Source organism: Neophocaena asiaeorientalis, unplaced genomic scaffold, assembly GCF_003031525.2.
Source record: "Neophocaena asiaeorientalis asiaeorientalis breed wild unplaced genomic scaffold, Neophocaena_asiaeorientalis_V1.1 scaffold76, whole genome shotgun sequence".
Classification (NCBI taxonomy): Eukaryota; Metazoa; Chordata; class Mammalia; order Artiodactyla; family Phocoenidae; genus Neophocaena; species Neophocaena asiaeorientalis.
This window is the reverse complement of record NW_020173668.1, coordinates 2,801,423-2,825,698: the sequence shown is the minus strand read 5'-3', so window position 1 is coordinate 2,825,698 and position 24,276 is coordinate 2,801,423. Positions and strand designations below refer to the sequence as shown.

The following is a 24,276-nucleotide window of genomic DNA, read 5'->3' as shown; positions in this document are numbered from 1 at the left end:
GTCTTTGCGTTGGTGGTACAGTGGTGAACATAGCTGCCTTCCAGAGTGGAAAGTCTTTCATTGCCACTCATATCGCATTGGTGGTATTCAAGTTGGAGAGGCCAGGGGGCAGGGGGCCCACAATGAGTGGGATCAGGAGCCTGTCCTCAGCTTGCTGGCTGCTCACAAACCTCACTTCTCACAGTGTTACCGGGACTTGGCTCTGGTGAGTCGTGACGGCATGAATATTGTCCTGAATAAAATCAACCAGATACTTATGGAGAAGTACTTGAAGTTGCAGGATACCTGCCGTACTCAGGTAAGGCCAGAAAGAAAAGAGAGATCCAGCTCAGAGACTTAACAGAATGGATCCTCTCCTAAGGGGAAGGGAAGGAGGAATCGGGGGTAACATACCACTACCTTTGTACACCTAAATTCTAATGTGATTGGATTAGCCCCTTTCTCAAATTCACAGGACTTTCTCTTCATCTGTCTTTTCCTCTCTCCTTTAGTTGGTGTGGTTGGTACGGGAACTAGTGAAGAGTGGGGTTCTGGGAGCCGATGGTGTTTGCATGACATTCATGAAGCAGATTGCCGGTGAGTTGGATGGCAAGAACGTAAAGAAGAAAGGAGAGCAGCCCAGAGCGTAAATCCAGGCAATGGAGAATGATTAAGTACCTGAGGGACTTGATTCCTGGATTGCTTAGACTCTTTCCTTTTGACCCAGGCATCTTCTGGCCACGTATGTTGCAGAAAGAAATTGAAAGATTACTGGGGGCCTTTTGAAGCAATAAGTCTTGCCTCCTTTTCCTTCCTGCCAAACTTGAGGCCTGGTATAAAATAGTTGACCTATTGTAACCAGTCCTCATTCTGGGGTTTCGTGGCATATTGGATCAGGAAGAATCTGGAAGGAATGGGGAGAGAAGTAAGGGCAAAATAATTGGTTCTCATCACACTGTACTTTCAGAAACCCAGGCATCTTCTCTGGCTCCATCTCAATGTTCTGAACACTTGGGGCCAGTTTGAGGGACGAACTGTGTCACAGAACAGACCCTGACATTTAGGTTTTGTTATCTTCTTGGCATCAGTGACATCTGTCTGAGCCACTGAATATCCAAGAGGCCTGCCCCTGCTACTTCTATTCCCAAAATTACATGTGTTTGTTTAAAAATGACCCTGCCTCTCTATCTCACCATTGCCCCTTGGTTCTTTGCTTCCTCTTCAGGATTTTGTACAACACTGATGCTCCTGCTGTGATGTGTATAAACCTTAATCTATGTGATGTGTGACTCTGTGAACATGGAATTTTTAAATTAGGACCTGGGGCAAGGCATAGCATTGTTGTGCTGGCTGTTTTTATCCACTCTGCTGGTACTTTCTTCCCTGTTTGGCTTCTCCCAAATAGGGAGTCCCCACTTCTCATCCTAAGACTTTGGTCTGGCATTACTGAATGTTTAATTCAGCCCCAGGAAGTTTCATAGCAAGCACTCAAGACTGTGATACCTGGAAGCAAGAAACCCTTGGCCTGTTATGAGCCTGACACAGGATTTGGGACATCCAGTGGCTGGACCGCAGCTCTTGCTAGCCACCTGCACTTCTCAGGCCCTGTCTGAAATACCATCCTTTCTTTCCAAGCATGGGCTTTTCATATCTCCTTCCCAGACATTCCCTTTCAGGGGTCAAAGTATTCCCATTCCAACCCCCTGTCTATGGAAAAGTAGCAGTTTTGGTTTCTGGAAAAATTCCAAACCTTCCCTTCCCTTCTCTCTGGAGTCAAAGGGGGAAACTTTAAAGTGTTGCAGAACAGAAGACAGTCTTTCCAGCACTCAGAACATCAGTAATGGGATAACAGTTAGGGATGGACCAGTAGGATGGGGAAGAAGTGTACTGGATTAGCTGAGTCACTAATCAGAGCCATTCTGATTCTCTGTTTTCTCCCCCTTTGATCAGGTGGGGATGTTACGGCAAAAAATATCTGGTTGGCAGAGAGTGTTCTGGATATCCTGATGGAGCAGAGGTAGAGTCTATCGTGAAGGGTGGGGCAAGAGCCAGATATGGCCTCAGTGGGTGTGAGTGTGGGGAATGGGGATGCAAGGGTTGTGTGAGGACTGTTAGTGGCCCAAGAACACCTTAGGTTAGAGGGGATGAGGTGGGGGAGGGAGAGACCAGTGTATTGGTGGCAAGTGAAGGAATTAATGCCATGGTATGGCCCAGGGATGAAGGAGTGGGAAAGAAGGTCTTTGCTAAAATCTCTCGGAGCCCAGGAAAAACTCGTTTCATCTGATAAGGGTTTATTTTTGATCCAGACCTCCATGGAATGTTTATCTTTTGGGGGGAGGTGGGGGAGAATGAGCTCAGCAGAGTAGGGCCAGCCAGCCACCCAGGCCTGGCAGGTACCCCTTTTCTCCCTTCCAAGACTATCCATCCTACCCATGCCCCCCTTTTGTTGAAGTGGCACAGGCGGTGGTGGGAGTGAGGAGGCCACTGAGACCAGTGGTGCAGAGGGCATGAGGCTTTCCAGCTGATTCTTTCCCTTCCCCATCAAAGTAAAGGACCAGAAAATATGAGGGCTGTTCCATATATGAACTTGTTTGGGGGTGAGGCCTACCTCTGAGTCCTGTGGCCTCAGTCTTCCTGTTGCTCGATTTCAGAGTCTATTCTGGGAGAGGACACCAGAGTAGTCACGTGATTGAGAGGGCTGATAACCTCCATATTTCCGATGGTTTAGAAGAATGGACCTCCTCCCTTATTCACACTTGTGAAAGAGGTGGCTGTGTTCTGTGCTCTGCCGGAGCTTGAAAGCTGTGCCAGGTCTGCCGAGCAGTGCCACCTAGTGCCCTGGGCCTGGATGCGCAGCTGCAGGTGCGGCTGGCGGCACTTCTTCCGTCTTTGGTACCAGCACACAGCACATGAGATCCTAGTGGTTTCTTACCAGGTCTCTGCTTCTCTTATGTCGCTGTACCTTCCTAACGCCCTGGGTCAGAGGGTTTCACTTTCATCTCTCTTTCTGTTCATTATCCCATCCCAGGATTCAGTTACATTCATCACTAGCAAACCTTCCTAAAAAGTGATTTTTCTCATTTTGTCCCTGGTGCCAGATACCTCCTGTTCCCATACCTTAAAGCAGAATTCCGCTCATTTGGGCAGTTAGAGTGCAGTCTTAGTGTACCGGTGTCAGATAACTGCCCTCCCTTTTCTCCTGCCCTCCAAAAAACTCACATCCTTTGATGCAAGTGAGTCCCTCGAAGTTTAAAACTGTCCTCTTCCACACCTTCCCTGTCACTCCTTCCCAAGTGTTTCTAGGGCTATGGAATTAAAAGATAGCAGGTGTGGGAGGGAGACCCATCCCTGTGTCCTTGGCTGCTGCTTTCATTCTGTGAAAGGAAAAGGCCAGAGTCTCTTAATTAGGTGGCTTGAGCACTTTTCCGGAATCAGGATGTTGCCTGGTTGGATTAATTAAACTCCCTGTCTTCTTCCTCTGGTTCCCTACCTTCCAGCAGGGGTGCCAAAGCCCTTAAAAACTACTTGCTTGGGGGAGACAGCTCCCCAGTTTTGGTGCTTTGAGCCAGCATTGGAGTCTTTGTAATCTCCCCACTGTGTCTTAACACCCCTTTTCAAGCAGCAGGGAACGCACAACTCTTTCATTTCCCCCTTTCCTCAGGGAACGTCTAAAACTCGCGAGAAAACAGGTTTGCTATCCAAAATCTCGTTCTTCTTTTCAGGTTATGATTTAAGGCAGGTGACTCATTGACTGGGAGTGTGGGATCAGTGGCTAGAGAGCAAGCCAGGGGAAGGTTTGTGACATGGTGGGCTGCTAATGACAAGCTGACGCAGTGTGTTCTGAAATCTCCAGGGTCCTGAAAGGGTCTTGGTAATCCCCAGAGGTCCTTGGGCCACACTTTACGGACCACTGACTGAGGGACACTTCCGAACCTTTTTCTTTGTAGTCTGAGCCAGGCAGAAGCTCTGGCTTATCTCTGTCCCTTGTACCTCGACAGTACTTGGCACACAATAGGCACTCAGTTAATGTTTGAGTGACGGAGTCAACAAAAACAAAATTATTTTATTGGAAGCTAAGTTCTTACGTGGTAGAGAGATTGCTTTTATTTAGCACTTAACCTTTATCGGGCACTTGGTAGAGTGGGAGGAAGTTGTCCCTACCTTAGCCAGTTAATAGTCCAAGATAGTTAACGACAGCAGGAGCGGCCAATTAAGGAACCAAAAACTTACTCCCAGTGCTAGTCATCAAACATCTGTGAGGCACTGGAGCCAAGTGTGGGGGTGAATTGGGAGGGTCTAGACGGAGTACAGGTGCCAGTGTCTTCCCTCCCTGCAGGGAATGGGTATTGAAGAGCAGCATCCTCATTGCCATGGCTGTTTACACATACCTCCGCCTCATCGTGGACCACCATGGGACCGCCCAGCTGCAGGCCCTGCGGCAGAAGGAGGTGGACTTCTGCATCTCACTGCTTCGGGAGCGGGTGAGGACAAAAACAGTGTGGGGAAGTGAAACCCAGGATGGGACACCTCTTTCTGTTCTGTGTGGTGACCTGGGGTCAGAGGTGTTGTGTTGGAGAGATGGAGGTGGTTCAAGGTCGGTTGTTTTTTCATCAGTCTAAGACAGATGAGGATAGAAGGATGGAGAAATTAGTGTGGAGTAGCCCTGGTTCCTAGAATGCTGCCGGTTACGCTGGCATCCGAGGGATTTTCCTGGTCAGCTTCATGAACACTGTTGCACAGCACACCACAGACAGAAGCTGTCTTGTGTTCCCACTGTTAGGTTGTCTCCCCCACCTACCCACCTGGGTAATTGCCAGGATCACGTGGAATTGAGAATTGTCCACTGTCAGATCTCCCAAGGGAGACAGATGCTAGAGTTAAGCTGTCTAATGCAGTGGCCGCTAGCCACATGTGGCAATATAAATTAAAATGAATTGAAATTAGGGCCTTCCCTGGCGGTCCAGTGGCTAAGACTCTGTTCTCCCAATGCAGGGGGCGTAGTTCATTCCCTGGTCAGGGAACTAAGATCCCGCATGCTACACAGCATGGCCTAAAAAAAGAAAATTAATTGAAATTAGATAAAAATTTTAAATTGAGTTCCTTAGTTGAATTAGCCACATTTCAAGTGCTCATTAGCTATCTGTGGTTAATGGGTATCCTTTTGGACAGCACAGATAGAAATCATTTCCATTACCATAGAATGTTCTGTTGGACCAAGCAAGTTCTGGGGTAAGATGTCTGGGGTTCAGCTTGCCAGCCCTAGCCTTTTTGAGTCTTAGTATCCCTTGACCCGGAGTAAAACAATTCTCGGAGGACAGGGCAACGGATTAATGTGAAAACCAGCAGGGCTTCCGCAGTTTCCAGTAACCTCTCATCCTTGATATCAGTCCCCCACTTCAGCTGTCTTCCCCTGAACAGCTTGGAGCCAACCCTTGGTTCCAGAAAAAATCATATAACCCCTTCGACCCTCTTTCCTCCCCTGCCTAGAACATGTTGTTCCTTCCTCCTTGCAACAGGTAAACAATCCATGTTTCTATTCTCTTTCCTGTTTCCTGCCATCCCCCCCATGTAGTTCATGGAATGTTTGATGATTGGCCGAGACCTCGTAAGACTACTTCAGAATGTTGCCAGGATACCAGAATTTGAACTGCTTTGGAAAGATATTATCCATAACCCTCAGGCCTTGAGTCCTCAGTTCACAGGTAAGCAAGGGTTGGGGCAGCCTGTCCTTGAGAGGTGGCATCAAGAGGGCAGAGGTTGGTGGATAGGAGAGCGTTGGCAGTCAGATTGAGGAAGCTTGGGACTGGGCAGTCTCTGCCAAGCACAGCTGGGTGTAGGAACGGCAGGGCACACAGACAGTTCAGGTGCTTCCCTCCCAGACAGCCCCTACTTGGCAGGCTCCAGCTGTCATTTAAGAGAAAGTGAGACAGAGAGCTGTGATCCTCCTCCTCCTCCTGTCCCGGCAGCTCTTTGGCTCAAGAGGGGAGCTGATGACCGGTTTCCAGCTTCACTGAGTCTGTCAGGGGTGTCAGAGGTCAGCTTGTGAGACTGAGTCAGCAGAGGGGCTGGAATTTGTCCTGTAAGCGAAGGCCTCTCCCCAGGAGCAGTCATGCCTCTGAATTCCAAGGATCCAGCTTGGCCAAAATCCTCTTCGGGGGAGGAACAGAGTCTCTGTGTGCCTCTGCCAGCAAGGCCCTTTACATTTCCCTTACCCTTCCCAGGGTCCTCATGGTCGAAACAGTGACTGTGCAGCTTTGCCCACCCCGCGTCCAGCACGCACTTGTGTGCGCGTACATGTGCACGCATAACATTAGTGCAGTAGTCAGGAAAGCAGAAGAAAGCCCTGGTTTTACCTTATGTTGTACTGCTCTTATATTGAACGTGTATTGAGTTGTTTTGAGTGCCTACTGTGTGCTGGGCTCATGTATGTTAACTCATTTAATCCTCAGGACACCCCTGTAAGATGGATATTTTACTTTCCATGTTTACATGTAAAGAAAATGAGGTTCAAGGAGATTAAGTAATTTGCCCAAGGCCACACAGCTAGTAAGTGTCAGAGGCAGGATTTGGATCCAGGTCTGTCTGACTCCAGAGCTCGTGCTTATGCCACAACCCACATTGATCCCAGGACCCAGTGATGGGACGGTCAGGAGCAGGAAGAGAGGCTAGGGCTCCCCGTATTTTTCCCTAACTTTCCCACATGTTGCCACCTGGAGTGAAGTGAGTAGGGGGCTCTGGATGGCCAGTAGAAGAAAAGAATGAATATATCTTGGTCCTAGGGATGGTGGTTGGTTGGAGCAGATCATTCAGGTGCTGGTTAGAACCCCAACTTATACCTGTGCTTGACCTCTTGGTCATGTCTTAGAATTTCCCCATGAGCAAGACCACTGGCCATCAGTACCTGGCTCAGGTTGCCCACCTGCTTTCTATTCCTTCTGATCCTCAGCCTTCTCTTTTCTCTTCCCTTGCACCCTTGGTTCAGGTATCCTACAGCTTCTTCAGTCAAGAACATCTCGAAAATTCCTAGCATGTCGTTTAACCCCAGACATGGAGACTAAGCTCCTCTTCATGACATCCCGGGTAAGCTAACCTACTGCAGCAGGAAGAGAAGCTGCAGGTGCCGGCCTAGGCTTCTTCCTTCAGCCTGTAGATGTCTTACGCTTGGTTACTGCCGGGTGGAGGGATGGTCAAGTGTGTGATTGGGCATGGAGCTAAGAACTGGGGATACAGTGTTGAGCAAGGCTTACAATTCCAGTTCTTGTGAAGCTTTCAGTCTACCTAAAGCAGTCATTAAACCAATACTTGTATACAAATAATGTAATTTACAAGTGGGAAATGTGCTGTGAAAGGGTAGAGTGAGGGTGCTCATTCTGGGAAATTAAACTCACAGTTCCTCTGGGTGAACCATGACCTCTCAGGAAGAGAGCTACGGCCTTTTGGTTTCCAAACATGGCTGAATTATGGCAGCATTGCTTGAGGAGCATGTTAAAAATACATCTTCCTGGGCTTCCCTGGTGGCGCAGTGGTTGAGAGTCCGCCTGCCGATGCAAGGGACGCGGGTTCGTGCCCCGGTCCAGGAAGATCCCACATGCCGCGGAGCGGCTGGGCCCGTGAGCCATGGCCGCTGAGCCTGCGCGTCCGGAGCCTGTGCTCCGCAACGGGAGAGGCCACAGCATTGAGAGGCCCGTGTACTGCAAAAAAAAAAAAATACACCTTCCTGGGTCTTACTCTCCCAGAGAATCTACTTGTGGAATCTGTATTTGTAACAGACTTTCCAGGCAGCAATCCCTCTGCAGCCAGTCTGGTGTTAGGGAACCACTGCTCTAGCCAACTTACGGTTTCCCAAGTCATATAGGAGAACTGTCTAGATCTGGGCTGTCGCATGTGGTAGCCACTAGGCACATGTTGCAGTTTAAATTAGTTAAATATAATTTAAAATTCAATACCTCAGTTGGAGTAGCTACATTTTAAGTGCTCAGTAGCCACCGTCTAGAAAGTTGTATTGCAGAAAGTTCTATTGGACGGTGTTGGTTTAGTGTTTTTTTTTGCTTTTTTTAACCTTTCTGCTCTCTGTTTTGGTTGAATCGGGAATAGAAGAGGAAATCTAGATCTTTCCCCTTAGGGTTGCTATTTGTATCCACTTAGAGTCTGTTTAGGGGAAGGACTTGATGCAAGGTTTGGAGAGTCTGTATGCTTTGGATAATGATCCTGTTAGGTCATTCAGCCTCAGGAAGCTTTCAGTCAGTGCTGCGGAGACCACATTTTTTTTTTTAAATCAAGGAAGATTTAAATCAGGATGTCTTCCCAAAGGCAGGGAGACTTGAGAGACAATACGAATTAATGAATAAGTTGTGGGAAGAAATTGAGGTCTAGGTCAAGCCTAGAGTTGAATGGTGCTCATTTCCCTCTGTCCAGAGACCCCACCCTCCCTTCCCAGTTTTCTTTCTAACGTCCTCTTCCCCCAGGTGCGGTTTGGTCAACAAAAGCGATACCAGGATTGGTTCCAACGCCAGTACCTGTCAACCCCAGACAGTCAGTCTCTGCGCTGTGACCTCATTCGCTACATCTGTGGGGTTGTCCACCCTTCTAATGAAGTGCTGAGTTCAGATATCTTGCCCCGGTGGGCCATCATTGGCTGGCTTCTGACAACATGCACGGTGAGGGGCTGGGCATGGGGTGGAGGCTGTTGGGTGGTGAAGGGCCCCTCTTTCCCTTGTGTCTCACACTTCCATGCTTCTTCCTGACCCTCTGGGCCACCCGACCGCTAAGGACCCTTCTTTCGCTCTCTTCTTCCTGAGTGCCTCAGCCTTTGCCCCGCCTCCCTTAGTGTCTCTAGAAGTTTACTTACACTTTTTATTTCCCATGTGGGTTTAGGGTTGAACAGGTTCATCTATACCTTTACTGCCAATCTCCAAGCCTGGGTTTCTGAGGCATCCCTGTCTTTCCTATCAGCTTCCAGAAACCACATGTGATTATTCCTCTGAATTGTTCCTGACTCAGATTCAGGTCTTGTGTTCCTTAGACCCTCACTTCCATGCCTTTTGGCATCAGCTCTGGATACTTCCCTTCTCCAAACATAGTGAATCCGCAGTGGAGCCATTTCCTTCCCAGCGTTTCCTCCCTGTGCCCGGGGTGGGAAACTTGTTCTCTGGCATCTAGCTGCCCTCTGACCTCTTCTGACAGAGTTCCCCCTCCCCCATCTGACTGGGTCCTTGGAATGTGCTGATTCAGATATAACAACAAGCTATGCCTAAGGGTCTTTCCTTCAGGAATGTGCCTGGGGAGCTCAGCACAGGCAGCTGCGGGGCTAGTCTTGAGTGTCTCAGCTCAGGGGTGATCAGGGGACCGCCCCACTAGGCCCAGCTGTTCTCCCTGTGGGATCAAGGATGTGTTCTACTGAATGCGTGAGAACCCAGGCCGTTGGTTGGTGAGACCACAGGGTACTCACACTCATATACAGATTTGGGTGCCTTCAACCCTGCGGGGTGTTCTACCCTGTCTCACTAGAAACTGAATTTCATGGATGGAGCAGTCACGTGGGCCCTGGAATCTGCCTTGGGCTTCTGAAGGAAAGGGAGTTGGTTGATGAAACTAGCCCTCTTTTTTCTTCTTTTTTTTCCAGTCAAACGTCGCTGCCTCTAATGCCAAGCTGGCTTTGTTTTACGACTGGCTGTTCTTTAGCCCAGACAAGGATAGCATTATGAACATAGGTATGTGACCAAGACCCGGCAGCAGCACTCCCCATCCCCCAAGCCCTGCTGCCTTGTCTCAGTGATAGTGGCCATAAATCTGAGGGCAGCGTGGTGTGGAGGCAGCTTATCTGGGAGCAGTTCCGTTGTTCCTCATCACTGCTCCCTTGACCTAAAAGGAAAATTGCTTTGATGAGGCTAAGCGATCATTCCACCCCCTTCGGCCCATAGCCTTAGGCTTGGGCTTGAGTGGGGAGGGCCCAGGCAGAGGAAAAGGCTGTGCTAGCTCCTGCTTCTCTTCTCCTACTACCTCCCTCCTCCAAGCTGAATGCTGGGGACAAGAAGGGAGACGAGGGCTATGAGCTGTTTTGGGGGTTGTCTGCTTTTGGGTCTGCTCAGCAGGACGAGGGGGACGGGGATAGACATAGCTTTCTCTGGAGCCATTCATACATATTGATACCTCATTGTATGGAACTGGAAATAGACTGTCTGATGTGGGGGGCCCTTTAATCCCACATTCTCCAGAGCCAGCCATCCTGGTCATGCATCACTCTATGAAGCCCCACCCCGCCATCACCGCCACACTCCTGGACTTCATGTGCCGCGTAAGTGCCACAGCCCTCGTTCTCTCCCCATGCTACCTGAGCAGAGTTAAGTGTGTGTCCCTTCTAACCTTGTAGGTCAGTGCATAGGTCTTCCCAGTGCCCCTTGACTGTGGGAGCAGAAGTGGGTCATGGCCATGGGTCCTATCTCCCAAGTTAGTGAATGCTTCTTTTCCTCATTACCACTGTCTCCAGTTGAATCTTTCCATGTCTCCACTGGGTTTCTCAGCTTCAAGGATGATGACTCAAGGTAAAATCTGGTCTCCTTGAGGAGCAGCCAGGTTGAGTAGGAGTTTCCCATTTTAGCAGCACAGGACAATCAGACACATTCCAGTCCTTTCTGCAGCCATACTTCCCAGTGTCTCCTGATTAAAACCAAAGCAGCTTTTTAGATCTAGTTCAGCAGAACACTCTGGATGGAAAGTCCTGTGCTCATTCGCTCCTCCTCTTCTTCCCTTTCAGATCATTCCCAACTTCTATCCACCATTGGAGGGCCATGTGCGTCAGGGTGTCTTTTCCTCCCTCAATCACATTGTGGAGAAACGGGTCCTGGCGTAAGGACTTTATGTGTCTGTGGGGCAGGGAAATGGGTTGTTTTCTCATTTTTCACTAGGTCGGGCACATCCAGATACTGCTGTACCACTGCTGACCCTTTCCCTCAAGAGGTATAAAAAGTACTGGCTCCACCGCAGACTGCTAGGCATATGTCCTCTTGACTCTTAGAGGAATTTCTCTCTTGCAGAGGGCACCAAATGCCTTCCCTGTGCCCTGGTGACCCTTCCCAAGGATCTGAGTATGGCCCAATTGTTCCAGTTGGGCTTAAACCTATTTGCTTAACTCCATGTTGCGTTAGAAGTGAGGAGCTCTGATACTGACCGTCTTTCATGCTCCCCATTAGGCATTTGGCTCCCCTATTTGACAACCCTAAATTGGATAAGGAGCTGCGGGCCATGCTGAGGGAGAAGTTTCCTGAGTTCTGCAGTTCTCCCAGCCCACCTGTGGAAGGTACAGACCCATCTATTCCATCACCTGTTTCAAAAGAGGGATGGAGACATCCAGGGCGCCCAGACTAGAACCCTTGCTTAGGATGTCATCCCTGTGTAGTGCTCTACCCTGTGACACTGTCCCATTCAATTTTTCTTTCCCTAGTTTTTTCTTTTATTCATATTTGTGTCATCTTCCTTGGTTCTCCCTCTCCATCTAATCTTATCTGCTTTTCACTAAGCTCTCTTGCTCTCTTAACTCCAATTTTTTTCTCTTACTAACCTCTCCTCAGTAGGTAGAAGGCCTTCATGGAATGTGCGTTTATCTCACTTAAGCTTTGCCCATCTCTTCTCTCTTCCCAGCCCCAGATCCTGGCCTCTGATGAGAGACTGTCATATTGGGTCTCAAATCTTGCTTCCAGTTCCTGACACACATGCACACACACACACACACACACACAAACACACATCCCCTTCCTTTTTTGTTCTGGGGTAAGGGCTTAAGCCAAGCAGAGCTTCCCAACTTAGTTTTAAATTAAAGAGCACTTGGGACTGTACCTGGTCTTATCTACTTGCTGATCCTCAGCTGAGCATAGAGGAGGCAGGTTCTGTGCTGCTCTCATTCCTAGCAAAATCCCCACCAAAAGCCCTGGAGGGTTAAGGACAAGACGCCTGTCCTTCCAGAATTCATATTCCATTTAGGTCATGAACTCCTTTTCCTCCCACTTGTCCTTTAGTCTCCCTTTCCCAGGAGCATGGGACAGAGGAGGCCATCAAATAATGCCTTGTCTTTCTTTACTCCCAAGTCAAAATTGAGGAGCCAGTTTCCATGGAGATGGACAACCACATGTCAGACAAGGATGAGAGTTGCTATGACAACGCAGAGGCAGCCTTTAGTGACGATGAGGAGGATCTCAACAGCAAAGGTGAGGCTGGCAGCAGAGGTAGTTCAGCCTTGTGTCAATCCCGAGAGCACTGGTTGGCAGGAGCAGCCTCTCTGCAGTCTCTCTGTCATCTTTGCCTCTCTGAGTTAGTTTTGTTAACAGGATTCCTGGATGAGACTCCAAGGTGCAGAACCCTGCACTTGGCACTGAAGCAGGAGGGTAAAAAGGAGAAGTGGTCCCTGCCCTCTCTTGCTTCCTGAGGCTAGAACACGCACACGCTCAGGGAAGTGCTTCAGGCACTCACAGCTCTGGGTCAACGGTGCACACGAGGCGCATGTCAGGAGGGCCAAACTGTTCAGGGGGCTGTCTCTGCTTCTCGTGTCTGGGCCAAGTGAATTCTTTCCTAAATCACTCTCTTCAGGAAAGAAGAGAGAGTTTCGCTTCCACCCAATCAAGGAGACAGTGGTGGAAGAGCCAGTCGATATCACCCCTTACCTTGACCAGCTGGATGAGTCCCTGAGGGACAAAGTGCTCCAGCTTCAGAAGGGGAGGTGGGTGCCGGCCCTGCTCTCAAACTCCGGAGGTCCAGCCCTGGACTTCTACCTGGAGCTTAGTGGGGTGGCAGAGTGGTGGGTTTGGAGGGGACGTGGTAGGGGTGTGTGGAGAGGTGGTTGAAGCTGCATGGGAGATGCCTTCTGCAGTTTTGGTTGGAGGGTGTGGGCTGGGAGGGGGCAGCCATGTTCCCCAGCATCCCAGGCTCTCACTCCAAGGTTCTGAGTAGAAGAGCCTCTGAGATCCGAAGCGCAGGACTATGGGGATTTCCCGTGTCTTTGGCCTCTGCCCAGAGAGCAGCAGATTCTGCCCTGAGGCCTCCTCAGCCACAGCCCTGATTCCCACAGAGCTCCTTTGTTTTCTCTGTGCACGGGAGTGTGCTTGAGCACGCCGTTCTGGGTGTGTGTCCTGCCCTCTGCTATCATTTACGTCCCTGAGATTTCCTCTCCCTTCTGCACTGCAGTGATACAGAGGCCCAGTGTGAGGTCATGCAGGAAATCGTGGACCAGGTCCTGGAGGTGAGGAGGAACCCACCCCCTAAGGGAGGAAGCAGCCCAGCCTGCCCAGCTTAAAGCCCCACAGGCATCTGACTGCCTCCTTCCCCTACTCTAGATGGGTCCCCCTCTGATGGGGGAGGGGCCGGCTGATCCTGGAGGGAGAAGCCAACGAGTTCAGAGGCTCTGGGTAGTGGGGGCAGTGAGGCTTGGGCCTGGGTGGTGATAGTCCCTCCTTGTCTTACCACCCAGGAAGACTTTGACTCGGAGCAGCTGTCTGTCCTCGCTTCCTGCCTACAGGAGCTCTTCAAGGGCCACTTTCGAGGGGAGGTGCTGCCCGAGGAGATCACTGAGGAGTAAGGCTCATCTTTCCTGACTACTCCCCCACCCCACCCCACCCCCACTCCTCGGCCTCAGGGAGCTAGAAGGATGACCCAAGTCCTAGAGGCACCTTGCTGAGGACTTGGGAAAAATCATCTCTTCACTTGTTTTTATTCTCACACATACTGATTAATTTAAACGAGGATTTATTTTTTGCCTGCCGAACAGCGAGCGTACTGGGGCAGTGCACTAGCACCCCTCCTGTGCGTCCTGCCCCTGCTGCTGCACCCAGCAGCCCCAGCCTTTGCTGCTTCAGGTGGGATTGGACCCTTGCCTGGAACCGCCCTGAAGGGCAAGAATCTCACTTGCAATGACAACAACTAGATTTTGGCTCAGTGTTAGGAACCTGGTTTCTCTGTAAGCAAGCCTCCGGGGCAGTGGGAAGTTTAACGTTGGTTAGGAAAGGAGCAGGCTGGCATCTAGCCTCAGGCTGGTTCTCCATAATATCTGCCTGCAAGCCACCCTTCCACCCCTCACATGGACTCTCATATATCACCCTCTTCTTGTAGGTCCCTGGAGGAATCTGTGGGGAAGCCTCTCTACCTAATATTTAGGTAAGCCTCTCTACCTCATGTTTAGGTCCAGCTGTAGGAGATGCTGCTCTGCCATCCATCCTCTCTATCAGCACACTTATGCTTCTGTCCTGGGGTAATGGGGCTCCCTCTCCAGGAGGAGGGGTATGCAGTGGGCACAGACAGCCATGCCCCCTGAAGTGCCATAGGAGAGTCTCCCCTAGGTAAAGCTGTCCTCTGTACTCCCATCTCCCACTCCAGGAACCTATGCCAGATGCAGGAAGACAACAGCAGCTTCTCTCTGCTTCTGGACCTTCTCTCTGAGCTGTATCAGAAGCAGCCCAAGATTGGCTACCACCTGCTTTACTACCTAAGGGCCAGGTGGGTGTGGTCCCCACGTTTAAGAAGGTGCCGGGAAGCATCCTGGAGAGCCTCTGTCCTACCATACCTGAGTCCCCATCCCCCTTTGCTGTCATCACCAGGGCCTTCTGTGTGTGTGTGTGTTAATAACAGCTTTAACGTGTATAATTCAGTGGTTTTTAGTATATTGACAAAGATGCACAACTGTTACTACTGTCTAATTTAGATCGTTGTCATCACCGCAAGAAGAAACCCCACACCCATTAGCAGTCACTTTCCCATTCTCCCTTTCACCCAGCCCATGCAACACTGATCTGCTTTTCTGTTTCTATAGATTTACTTATTCTGGATAGTTCATATAAATGGAATCATACAGTGTTTGATTTTTCATGACTGGCTTTTTTCACTTAGCCTAACGTTTTCAAGGTTTATCCCTGTTGGTAGTGTGTATCCGTACTTCATTCCTTCTTATGGTTAAATAATCCACTGTATGGATATATACCACAATTTATTTACCCATTCACTTGTTGACGGACATTTGGGTTGTTTCCACTTTTTTGTCTGTTGTGAACAGAGCTGCTGTGAACATTCATGTACAACTTTTTGCATGAACAGATGTCTTCAGTTTTCCTGAGTATATAGAATTTTTGAGTCCAATGGTAACTGTTTTTAAATTTGTGAGAAACTGCCAAACTGTTTTGCAAAGTGATGCGACCATTTTATGTTCCCACCAGCAGAGTGTGAGCATTCTAATTTCTCCACATGCACCCCAACACTTGTTGGCTTTTGACTATAGCCAGCCTAATAGGTATGAAGTGCTATCTCATCGTTTTGATTTGCATTTCCCTGATGGCTAATAATGTTGAGTATCTTTTCATGCGCTTATTGGCCATTTGCATATTTTCTTTGGAAAAATTTCTGTTCGAATCTCTATTTTTTAATCGGGTATTTGTCTTTTTCTTGTGGATTTTTAAGAGTTCTTCAAATATTCTGGATACATGTCCCTTATCAGATGTATGGTTCGCAAATATTTTCTCCCATTCCGTGGGTTGTCTGTTCAGTTTCTTGATGGTGTCCTTTGAAACAGAAAAGTTTTAAATGTTGATCAAGTCCACTTTATTTTTTCTTTTGTCACTTGTGCTTTACTCCTATGTGTTTTTCTAAGAGTTGTGTAGTTTCAGTTCTTACATTTAGGCCTGTGACCCATTTTGAGTTAAGTTTTTTGTATATCGTGTGAGGTAGGAGTCTCGGGGTCTCTATGTGTTATTGCCCTCATTGCTCACAGCCCAAAGAGCAGGAGAGAAAGTTTTCTCTAACCTGACCTGAGCCCTCTCTCTTGTTCTTTACTGTCACCAGATAGTAGCTTCTTCACTAATTGTGGTCTGAGCCCTGTCTGGAACACTGGGGAAAGATGGGGAGAAAGAAGAGTGTCTCCTAATTCCCATAAGTCACCAAGTCCTTGGAGGGAAGGCAGTGGGGGGGCCATGAGAGAGATTAGCCCAGGGCATCTTGGGCAGCAAAGGGATTCTAGAGTGAGGGTCTACTTAGGAGATGTTTGAGACTGTGGGCTGGGGTCAGGCTGCTGGTTGAGGCCCAACTGGTCTTGCAGCAAAGCCGCTGCAGGGAAGATGAACCTGTACGAGTCATTTGCCCAGGCCACCCAGCTGGGCGACCTGCACACCTGCTTAATGATGGACATGAAGGCCTGCCAGGAGGACGACGTGCGGCTGCTGTGCCACCTCACACCCTCCATCTACACAGAGGTCAGCACCTCTATCTGTGTCCACGGGGATGGGGCAGCAGTGCCGGCGGGCTCACGGGAGACTGCATTATCTCATGGCACACAACCCTGACCCTCCTCTCCCCATCCCTGCTGGCCTCGGTAGGCCCTTTCCTCCCACACCACAGCCGTCCCCTCCTTCTACCTCTCTTTATCAACTTGAAAAATCTCTAAAACCCCCAGAATTCTTGTTGTGTGAGTTGGGGTCTGGGCCTATACACTTGTCTCCTGTGCTTTGGCCCCATCCTCTGGACCCAGGACAGGGCCCCCGACCAGATCCGTGTTCACGTATCCAAAGCCCTCTTGCCGTCTGATGGCTCACCCTCCGATCTCTCTAATGGTTCTCAAAGACCGGGGCCTCTGTAGTGGAGACTCACCTTTCATTTCCCTGGTTCACTAAGAGTCTCCTCTAGGAACTGGGACATAGGAGGAGGTATCAGCTCTTCCTCCTCTTGATGAAAGTTACCAGGAACAGGGAAATCAGGGCATAACAGGAGGAAGAGTGATGTCAGCCAAAAACTGGAGGGAGGAGGGATGCAGATGCCCAGCTCCCTCCCTGGTGAACTGGCCTCTCCAGAAGGGACCCTGCCTACCCCATACCCTGCACACTCCCCAAATATATACACTCTCTACACCTTCTCGTCTTTGGCAAGAGTTAGTATAGACTGGATTTCTTTGCTGCCAGAGATGCAAATGCTAATTCTGTCACCACTCCACAGAGAGCTAACTAACCACCATGTCCAGTCCCTTTCAGCTCTAGCTTTGTCTCTAGATGGCTCCTCATTCCTTTCCTTACACATGCATGTGCGCGCACGCACACACACACACACACACACACACTGTGTGCACACACAGATTTAAAAACTTGGGTTCTTTAAGGATTAAATTCCCAGCTTCATAACTCTTGGATCTTTGTTTAGGGATTTATATTAGGACCCCATGTCTGGCTAGCCCAGCATCCCCTGAGCACGTGGTAGGGAGAGGCGATGAATTATGAGGTGAAAGCTGAGGCGTGCATTTTGGACTTAGGCCCTACTTTCCCTCTTTTTCCTCCAGTTTCCAGATGAGACCTTGCGGAGTGGGGAGCTGCTGAACATGATTGTGGCCGTTATTGACTCAGCACAGGTGAACATAGAGCTGTCATCCCGAGAGGCCTGGGGAAACGGGCTTCTGCCTCCCCCTCGGCCTGCAGACAGGGAGCCTGTGTTCTCAGGCACCCTGCTCCTGGCTGCAGCTCTGTGCACCTTAGGCCCTGGGGGCTGGGAAGGAAAGCAGAGCCCCTGGGAGGCGAGCTGGGGCCATGCCAGTCCTGCTTGGAGTTCCCCTTATTGTCCACATTTTGGGGGCACTCCCGTTCTTCTGGGAAGCCGAGGGGATTGCGTTTTTAAGCTCTCAGTCTGTCTTCCCCTTGGCTCAGAATGAAAATGGTCAGACCATCTCTATTTGACCTTTCTATCATGCATAGGTCCCTACGAGGCTGTAGCTTGGCCTGTGTCCCTTCTCAGGCCTCAACTGGGGTCCCGTTTCTGCTCCTTCTCTCCGCTCATTTGCCCCATTCATAGATGGGGAAGCGTAGCACTCAAGAGCCCTTCCTCCTTTGCTTTTTTCCTACCCACACCTGTAATTCCGCCCCCCCGTGGCCCTTCCCTCAGCACAGGCTGGGATGGCTCAGAGGCCCAGACTACATCCAAGTAGAGAAGCTGCCTGTTCTCCCTCCGCCATCAGGACACAAGGGGTAGTTTTTCTTAACTATTTTTGCTCCGAATAGGCCTGTGTTTACCACTGAAGCCAGTTGCCCCTTTGCCAATCCCCTTCATCCTTCAAAGCCCCTGGCATCCGTCATGTGCCATTTCCTCCCCATTCCTTTAAGACCAGGTTTTCACTTCCTCTGTTTTTTTCCCTGAATGAGCCCTCCTGCTTCTGCTTCCATACTAGCTTCCTGGCCTCTTTTAGAACCAAATGGGTTCTGCCTTCTTCCTCTTCTCCCCCTTAGCTCCAGGAGCTGGTCTGCCATGTGATGATGGGGAACCTGGTCATGTTTCGAAAAGACTCAGTCCTCAATATACTCAGTAAGTGAGCAAAGCCCTGAGGTGCCCAGGGAGAAGAGAGAGGGGTGGCAGCCCTGTGTATTTTCTAGTAACAGGAAAGCTGGTTCCGGGGCTGAGAATGAGATAGAATGTCATTCCACCCTGCCGTGTGGCCTCAGGCAATGTCTGTCTGGATCTGTTTTTTGCTCTGTGAAAGTCCCTTGGCCCTCCAGCCTCAAGGCTGATGGGACTACAGAAGCTGTATGAAGGCTTCGGAACTATGCTTTGTGTGAAAGGGAAAGTTGCTGTAGTCTTAGGATCACTGTCTCCACCCCTATACCATCCCTGCCTGGGGTGCTGATAGTCAGTGGATTAGCCCTGTCTGTGTGTGTGTGTATGTGTGAGAGAGAGAGAGAGAGAGAGAAAGAGAGAGGGAGATTGAGAATATGAATGAGGGTATCTCTTCTCTGTCTCCTCAGTCCAGAGCCTGGACTGGGAAACCTTTGAGCAGTACTGTGCCTGGCAGCTCTTCCTGGCCCACAACATCCCCCTGGAGACCATAATCCCCATCCTGCAGCACCTCAAGTACAAAGGTGAGTCGGGTTGTGGGTGTGGAACATGGCAGGGAGAGGGCACTCCCAGTCCAGCTGCTGCAAGGCTTAGGCCGCTGAGCTTCTTTCTAGATGAGCCCAGATCCACTGTCCCCCTTCCCACCAAAGTGCCAAGTGCGAAAAGGCAGGCTCCTTGTCAGTCGCTTCTGCCCCTTGGGTGTATCCTGCAGGCCTCCTCTGAGCCAGGTGCTAGACTGGGGCTCAGGTGGCTTGGGATTTTAGAGGAGTGGGTTAGGGGCTTGTTCTTCCTGGTTTCTTGCTGATTATCTTTGCTCTTTGCAGTGGCTGTCGGTTGGGGGATGGGAGAGGTGCCAGGATTTCTTCCTGGAATTTTGCATTCCTCTGAACAGCCTCTCCCCTCCCCCACAGAGCACCCAGAAGCCCTGTCCTGCCTACTGCTTCAGCTCCGAAGAGAGAAGTGAGTTCCACCCTCGGGGGCTCTTTAGTCCTCAATCTCAACATACCAAGAGATGCTGCCATATAAAGGGCTCCTGTCCTGCTCCTTTGGCCGTGTTTTTTCCTATTGTTGACATCTGCTTATTCTACCCTTCCCCCAAAGTGATTTACAAATAAGCAGCTCCTTTGGGATCTGGGCTTCCTCTCGACTTTACCCCCCTGCCCACCAGGAGCTGCCCTCAGAGGTGGGGGCCGGACATCCCCGTTTCCTGCTGCCACAGCAGTTCTAATCCCCGGTGGCTTCTGCTCCCCTCCCCCGTGCTCCTGAGGCCACCATGCGGCTAATCCAAGAGGAGGAAGGGTCAGAGTAGGGGGGCCAGACACCATCCCCTCGCTCAAACTGCGGAAAGCAAGGCCAGCTGGACCCCTGTGCTCCCTGCCAGGGGTGGGGCGGAGAGGGCGAGAAGGCAGAGGCCCCTCCCTCCATCACAGGCACTTTTCCAAAAGCCCCAGATAAATGGGGCCACAGCTGTATATCTTTTCCTTCCTACCTTCTTGCCTTCCTTCCACCTTTTCTCCTCTCTTGGCTGGGAGAGTAGACACGGTCCAGCACTTCCTAAAGGAGGCGGGAAGGTTGGAGGGCTGCGTGGGGGCTGTGGCTTCCCGCCACCTCCCCTGTACCTTCCTAGGGCTAGACACCAGGGTGGCCCACCCACCCAGTGGGGCAGGGGTTGGGGAGCACGCACACACCACACACTTGTCCTCCTACCTGCCTGGCCCACTTCCTGACTGTCCTGGGCAAAGTGCGGGAGACTTAGTGGGCCTCCCTGCCAACACATGCACGCGCACACACGCACCTTCTACTGTCACAGAAGCTGAAGAGTCTCACTTCTTGTCTCCTGGCTTCCGCAGAGGATGAAACCAGGCATTCCTTGGCCCAAAGAGAAGAAGGAGAGGGATGTGAGAGTAGGAAGCTGCCGCAAGTTGGGGGTGGCGCAGGGATGGGGAGGCCGAGGTCTGGGGAAAAAGCCAGTGGGAGAGCTCCAGGGGCTCCTGTGGCCAGCTGTGTGAGAAGGGCACCCGGCTCCCCGCGCCCCCAGGCCCAGCGAGGAGATGGTGAAGATGGTGCTGAGCCGGCCCTGCCACCCCGACGACCAGTTCACCACCAGCATCCTGAGGCACTGGTGCATGAAGCACGACGAGCTGCTGGCTGAGCACATCAAGTCCCTGCTCATCAAGAACAACAGCCTCCCGCGCAAGAGGCAGAGGTGGGACCCTCCACGCCAGGGCTGCCCGCTGGCCACAGGCCGGCACCAGGGCCCTGCAGTTCGGTCCCTGCCTGGCTTGTGGGCGACATCTAGTGGTGTGAAGCTACCTGGCGTGCAGGACCACTGTGGCCCCTTCCCCTCCTTTCCTAGTGCCCTGTCTTTGGTCCCTGTTCCAGGCACACCTCCCTTACCCTGCCTGGCCCTCCCAGCCCTCCTGTCCCCTTCTCCGTATGGGCTGCCTCTGCCTTAAGGAGGGACCTCAGTGGGGGAGGGTGTCTCATTCTCCTGGAGCCATCACCCCAAGCTCAGACTCTGGCTCTTGTGACTTCCCTGCAGCCTGAGGAGTTCCAGCAGCAAGCTGGCCCAGCTGACTCTGGAGCAGATCCTAGAGCACTTGGACAACCTGCGTCTCAACCTGACCAACACCAAGCAGAACTGTATGCTTTCTGCCCTCTCCGAGTGCATGGCACTGCCCTGGCTCACACCATCCGTGGACCCGGGCGGGGCAGCTCTCAGACTCCTCACTGTTCCTCCTTCCCTGTTCTCCCTCCCTCTAGTTTTCAGCCAGACCCCGATTCTGCAGGCTCTGCAGCACGTCCAGGCGAGCTGTGACGAAGCCCACAAGATGAAGTGAGGCTCCTTGCACTTTGGGCCTTGGGAAGTAGTGGGAGAAGGCCTGGGTGAGGGTGGCCTGCTGGGGACACAAACTTAGTGACCAGCAAGACCATGGAGTTGAGAACAAATGGAGACCCTGGCATGGGGTCAGAGAAAAGGATGGGAGGATGGCCATGGGGCCAGGACCCCCACCCTCTGAGAGCCTGTTCTCTCCCTTAGGTTCAGCGATCTCTTCTCCCTGGCCGAGGAATACGAGGACTCTTCCACCAAGCCACCCAAGAGCCGGCGAAAAGCAGCTCTGTCCAGCCCCCGAAGTCGAAAGAATGCCACACAGCCCCCCAATGCTGAGGAAGAGTCAGGCTCCAGCAGTGCCTCGGTGAGACCCCTGGCCGTGCAAGCCATGCACAGGAGGAAAAGGAGAGTTGGGGTGCAGGTAGAGTTGGGGCCAGCCGCTGCCCAGGCTAGTGATTCCCTCCCCTCCATCTCTTCCAGGAGGAAGAAGACACAAAACCAAAGCCCACCAAGCGGAAACGGAAGGGGTCCTCTGCAGTGGGGTCTGACAGTGACTGAGGCCCTGTGTTCCCCATTCCACCCCCAGTTGGACTGCCCTCCCCTCCTTGGTGAATCAGAGGTTAATAGGGGCTGGGGAGATCGTAGGGGCAACACCCTGTCCCCATCCCAGAGCTCACCCTGGGAGAAGGACGAGCTGCCTCCTTCAGCGCAGCCTGAGAAGCTGCCGTGCAGCCCCCAGTCCCTCCTCCTTCCTCTCTGGGGCCTCCAGCCGCATCACACTGCTGCTCCCACTTATACTGGGGTTCCCACTGAAACCAGAGGCTGTACAAAACCTGGACTGTGGTGGAAGTCTTCAGCCTCCTGCCCCCTCCCCCAGCTTCCCCCAAAAGTGTTTCAGTAGAGAAGAGAAATGGCAGAGGGGCAGCTGGCCAGAGAGGCTAGGATGAGAGTGAAGACTGTGTGGGTGCCCCTTCCAACTTCCCCCTTCAGGTCTTGATTTGCTCTGAACAGGCATTATATAGTTGCCCTCCATACACCAGTATGAAGTGGGCATTTAATCTGTGACATGGTCAAGTCGCCTTTTCCTCTCCATGGGCCAGATGCCACAAGTGTTTGGGAAGGAACCTGCGAGGGAGGCCACAGCCCCACCTGGAGGCTTGTGCTGGCCTGAAGCTGGCACCTCAAGTCGGGCCAGAGCCCAGGGAGTCCCAGAGACATGTTCCACAGAACTGTCAAATGGTCACATTTCCTTGGTTCTGTCTTTGTTTTCTTTCTTTTTTTTGGCAGAGATAATCGCATTTTAAAAGTTGTTTTTAAATGACAATAAAACAAGCCAGAACCTCTTTTGTGCCAGAGTTGCTGCCCCCACTTACCCTGTGCACGTACAGGTGGTCTTGATTTAATGGACACCCCCCCCCCCTTCACAGCTTCCCCTTCTCTCTTCCTGCCCACCTCCTTCTGTGTCTGGAGCAGAAGGCTTGGCTTTACCCCCTGCCCCCATCCTTCTTGCTTCTATGCCCCCATCCTTGCTGCCACTGGCTGTGCAGGCCAGGCACTGACCTGGCCAGGCAGGAATTGATGCTGGCACCACCTCCCAAAAGGCTGTTTGTCTTTACCCATCTCTCAAGAAACCAGAGGCTTCCAAAAGCCGGTATTTGTCATACTCTGTGCTTACCAACTACTGGAGGATTAAATGCTTGGGGGTGAGGGAGAGAGTTCAGATACCTGGGAAAAAGAACTCTCTTCCACAGTCTGGCCACTTGCCCATCCATGTGTACCGGCAGAAAAGAACTCCTTGGCTATGCTTTTGTTCCCCTGCTGTCCTGGGAGGTTGTGAGGGGCAGGCTGAGGAGAGAGGAGTGCAGTTGGGCCGACTGCAGACAGCTCCTCCTGTTCAGCCTGCAAATTTGTCTTTTACAGAATCCAGGTTCTCCCTTCCCTCAAAGCTGCTACTCCTTCCTTTGAACGTTTCAACTCCCGGAGGCCTCCTTTTTTCCTTCCTCGCTCGTTCCCCAGTTTTCTCTGCCGCAATTAAAACTAGGATGGAAAGCATTAGCTGGCTGGCCCCAGTTATTGTACCTTTGCCCAAGGGGAGGGGCTTCCGCCGTGGCCCCTCCAGAAATCTGACTGTCTGGGCCTCCACCTTTTCCCTACTTCACTCTCGGCTACCACCCCTCTGGGGTTGCTGCTGCTCCTGGCGGCTGGAGGGAGGGCATAGCTCCGGCTTTCGTGCGGGGACTTGGAGCACCATGTGGGCAAGGGGCCGAGTTCTTCAGTCTCTTTTGGGAGAGCAGTGCCACCCTCCTGTCACGGGTGAAAACGGGAAGAAAGGGAAAGATGGACTTGGATCCTAGTGCCCTGGCTCTCTGGCCGGGGGTCCAAAGTCCAGCCAGATGTCTAGACCTCCCTTGAGGAGAAAACCTAAAACGGACCCGATCCTGGGATTAAGGGAAGGCGTGAGCACCGCCCAGGACCTGGTAGGGTGCGGGCTGCGAGTCGTCCGGGAGGGAGCGCGCCTAGGGCGGAGCGTAGCTGTGGGGAGGGCCGGGCGTGCGGGCCGCCCCCCACTAGTACTCCTCCCGGGCCTCTGCTCTCCGCCCGTGGGGAGGGAGGTGGGGGGCTGGGTGGGAAGAGGCGTGTGCCAGCGCGCGCGCTCCCGGGAAGGAGAGGTCTCAGCACTAGAACCAGCGGCCCCAGGTTTTCAGAAGGGAGTATCTGGGCAGTCTGCGAGCGGCTGGGGCCAGACGGGGCCGAGTCGAGGAAGCGGGCACGATGGCCGCCCTCCTGCTGCTACCCCTGCTGCTGCTGCTGCCGCTGCTGCTGCTGAAGCTGCGCCTGTGGCCGCAGTTGCGCTGGCTCGCGGCAGACTTGGCCTTCTCGGTGCGCGCCCTACGCTGCAAACGGGCCCTTCGAGCGCGCGCCCTGGCCGCGGCTGCCGCAGACCCGGAAGGTCCAGAGGGGGGCTGCAGCCTGGCCTGGCGCCTCGCGCAGCTGGCCCGGCAGCGCCCCGCGCACACCTTTCTCATTCACGGCGCGCAACGCTTTAGCTACGCGGAGGCCGAGCGGCAGAGCAACCGGGCTGCGCGCGCCTTTCTGCGCGCGCGAGGCTGGGACGGGGGGCCCGGCGGCGG

The 24,276-nt window shown here is 52.0% G+C and overlaps 2 protein-coding genes across 3 annotated transcripts in view; both read left to right on the top strand.

Annotated features, from left to right (window-relative positions):
• The window catches only part of INTS3 (integrator complex subunit 3), a 39,694-nt gene extending 16,497 nt beyond the window's left edge, over nucleotides 1–23,197 (top strand). The window contains exons 4-31 of one of the 2 annotated variants that reach the window (XM_024748096.1): nucleotides 185–298; nucleotides 492–576; nucleotides 1,930–1,996; nucleotides 4,316–4,460; nucleotides 5,552–5,681; nucleotides 6,962–7,059; nucleotides 8,445–8,636; nucleotides 9,602–9,689; nucleotides 10,194–10,273; nucleotides 10,733–10,824; nucleotides 11,169–11,275; nucleotides 12,060–12,179; nucleotides 12,559–12,688; nucleotides 13,153–13,207; nucleotides 13,436–13,539; nucleotides 14,074–14,118; nucleotides 14,338–14,457; nucleotides 16,046–16,199; nucleotides 17,273–17,341; nucleotides 17,874–17,951; nucleotides 18,210–18,285; nucleotides 18,723–18,836; nucleotides 19,224–19,272; nucleotides 20,351–20,518; nucleotides 20,855–20,955; nucleotides 21,076–21,148; nucleotides 21,353–21,509; nucleotides 21,626–23,197. In XM_024748096.1, the coding sequence (XP_024603864.1) occupies nucleotides 185–298; nucleotides 492–576; nucleotides 1,930–1,996; nucleotides 4,316–4,460; nucleotides 5,552–5,681; nucleotides 6,962–7,059; nucleotides 8,445–8,636; nucleotides 9,602–9,689; nucleotides 10,194–10,273; nucleotides 10,733–10,824; nucleotides 11,169–11,275; nucleotides 12,060–12,179; nucleotides 12,559–12,688; nucleotides 13,153–13,207; nucleotides 13,436–13,539; nucleotides 14,074–14,118; nucleotides 14,338–14,457; nucleotides 16,046–16,199; nucleotides 17,273–17,341; nucleotides 17,874–17,951; nucleotides 18,210–18,285; nucleotides 18,723–18,836; nucleotides 19,224–19,272; nucleotides 20,351–20,518; nucleotides 20,855–20,955; nucleotides 21,076–21,148; nucleotides 21,353–21,509; nucleotides 21,626–21,703 (2,889 nt within the window). In that variant the 3' untranslated portion in view covers nucleotides 21,704–23,197. The remainder of the gene's footprint in view (nucleotides 1–184; nucleotides 299–491; nucleotides 577–1,929; nucleotides 1,997–4,315; nucleotides 4,461–5,551; nucleotides 5,682–6,961; nucleotides 7,060–8,444; nucleotides 8,637–9,601; nucleotides 9,690–10,193; nucleotides 10,274–10,732; nucleotides 10,825–11,168; nucleotides 11,276–12,059; nucleotides 12,180–12,558; nucleotides 12,689–13,152; nucleotides 13,208–13,435; nucleotides 13,540–14,073; nucleotides 14,119–14,337; nucleotides 14,458–16,045; nucleotides 16,200–17,272; nucleotides 17,342–17,873; nucleotides 17,952–18,209; nucleotides 18,286–18,722; nucleotides 18,837–19,223; nucleotides 19,273–20,350; nucleotides 20,519–20,854; nucleotides 20,956–21,075; nucleotides 21,149–21,352; nucleotides 21,510–21,625) is intronic. The other variant, XM_024748097.1, reaches the window with a different exon arrangement.
• Nucleotides 23,198–23,777: 580 nt separating this feature from the next.
• Nucleotides 23,778–24,276, top strand: part of SLC27A3 (solute carrier family 27 member 3) — a 4,936-nt gene continuing 4,437 nt past the window's right edge. Inside the window, exon 1 of the mRNA XM_024748098.1 lies at nucleotides 23,778–24,276. Coding sequence (XP_024603866.1) covers nucleotides 23,918–24,276 — 359 coding nt within the window. The 5' untranslated portion in view covers nucleotides 23,778–23,917.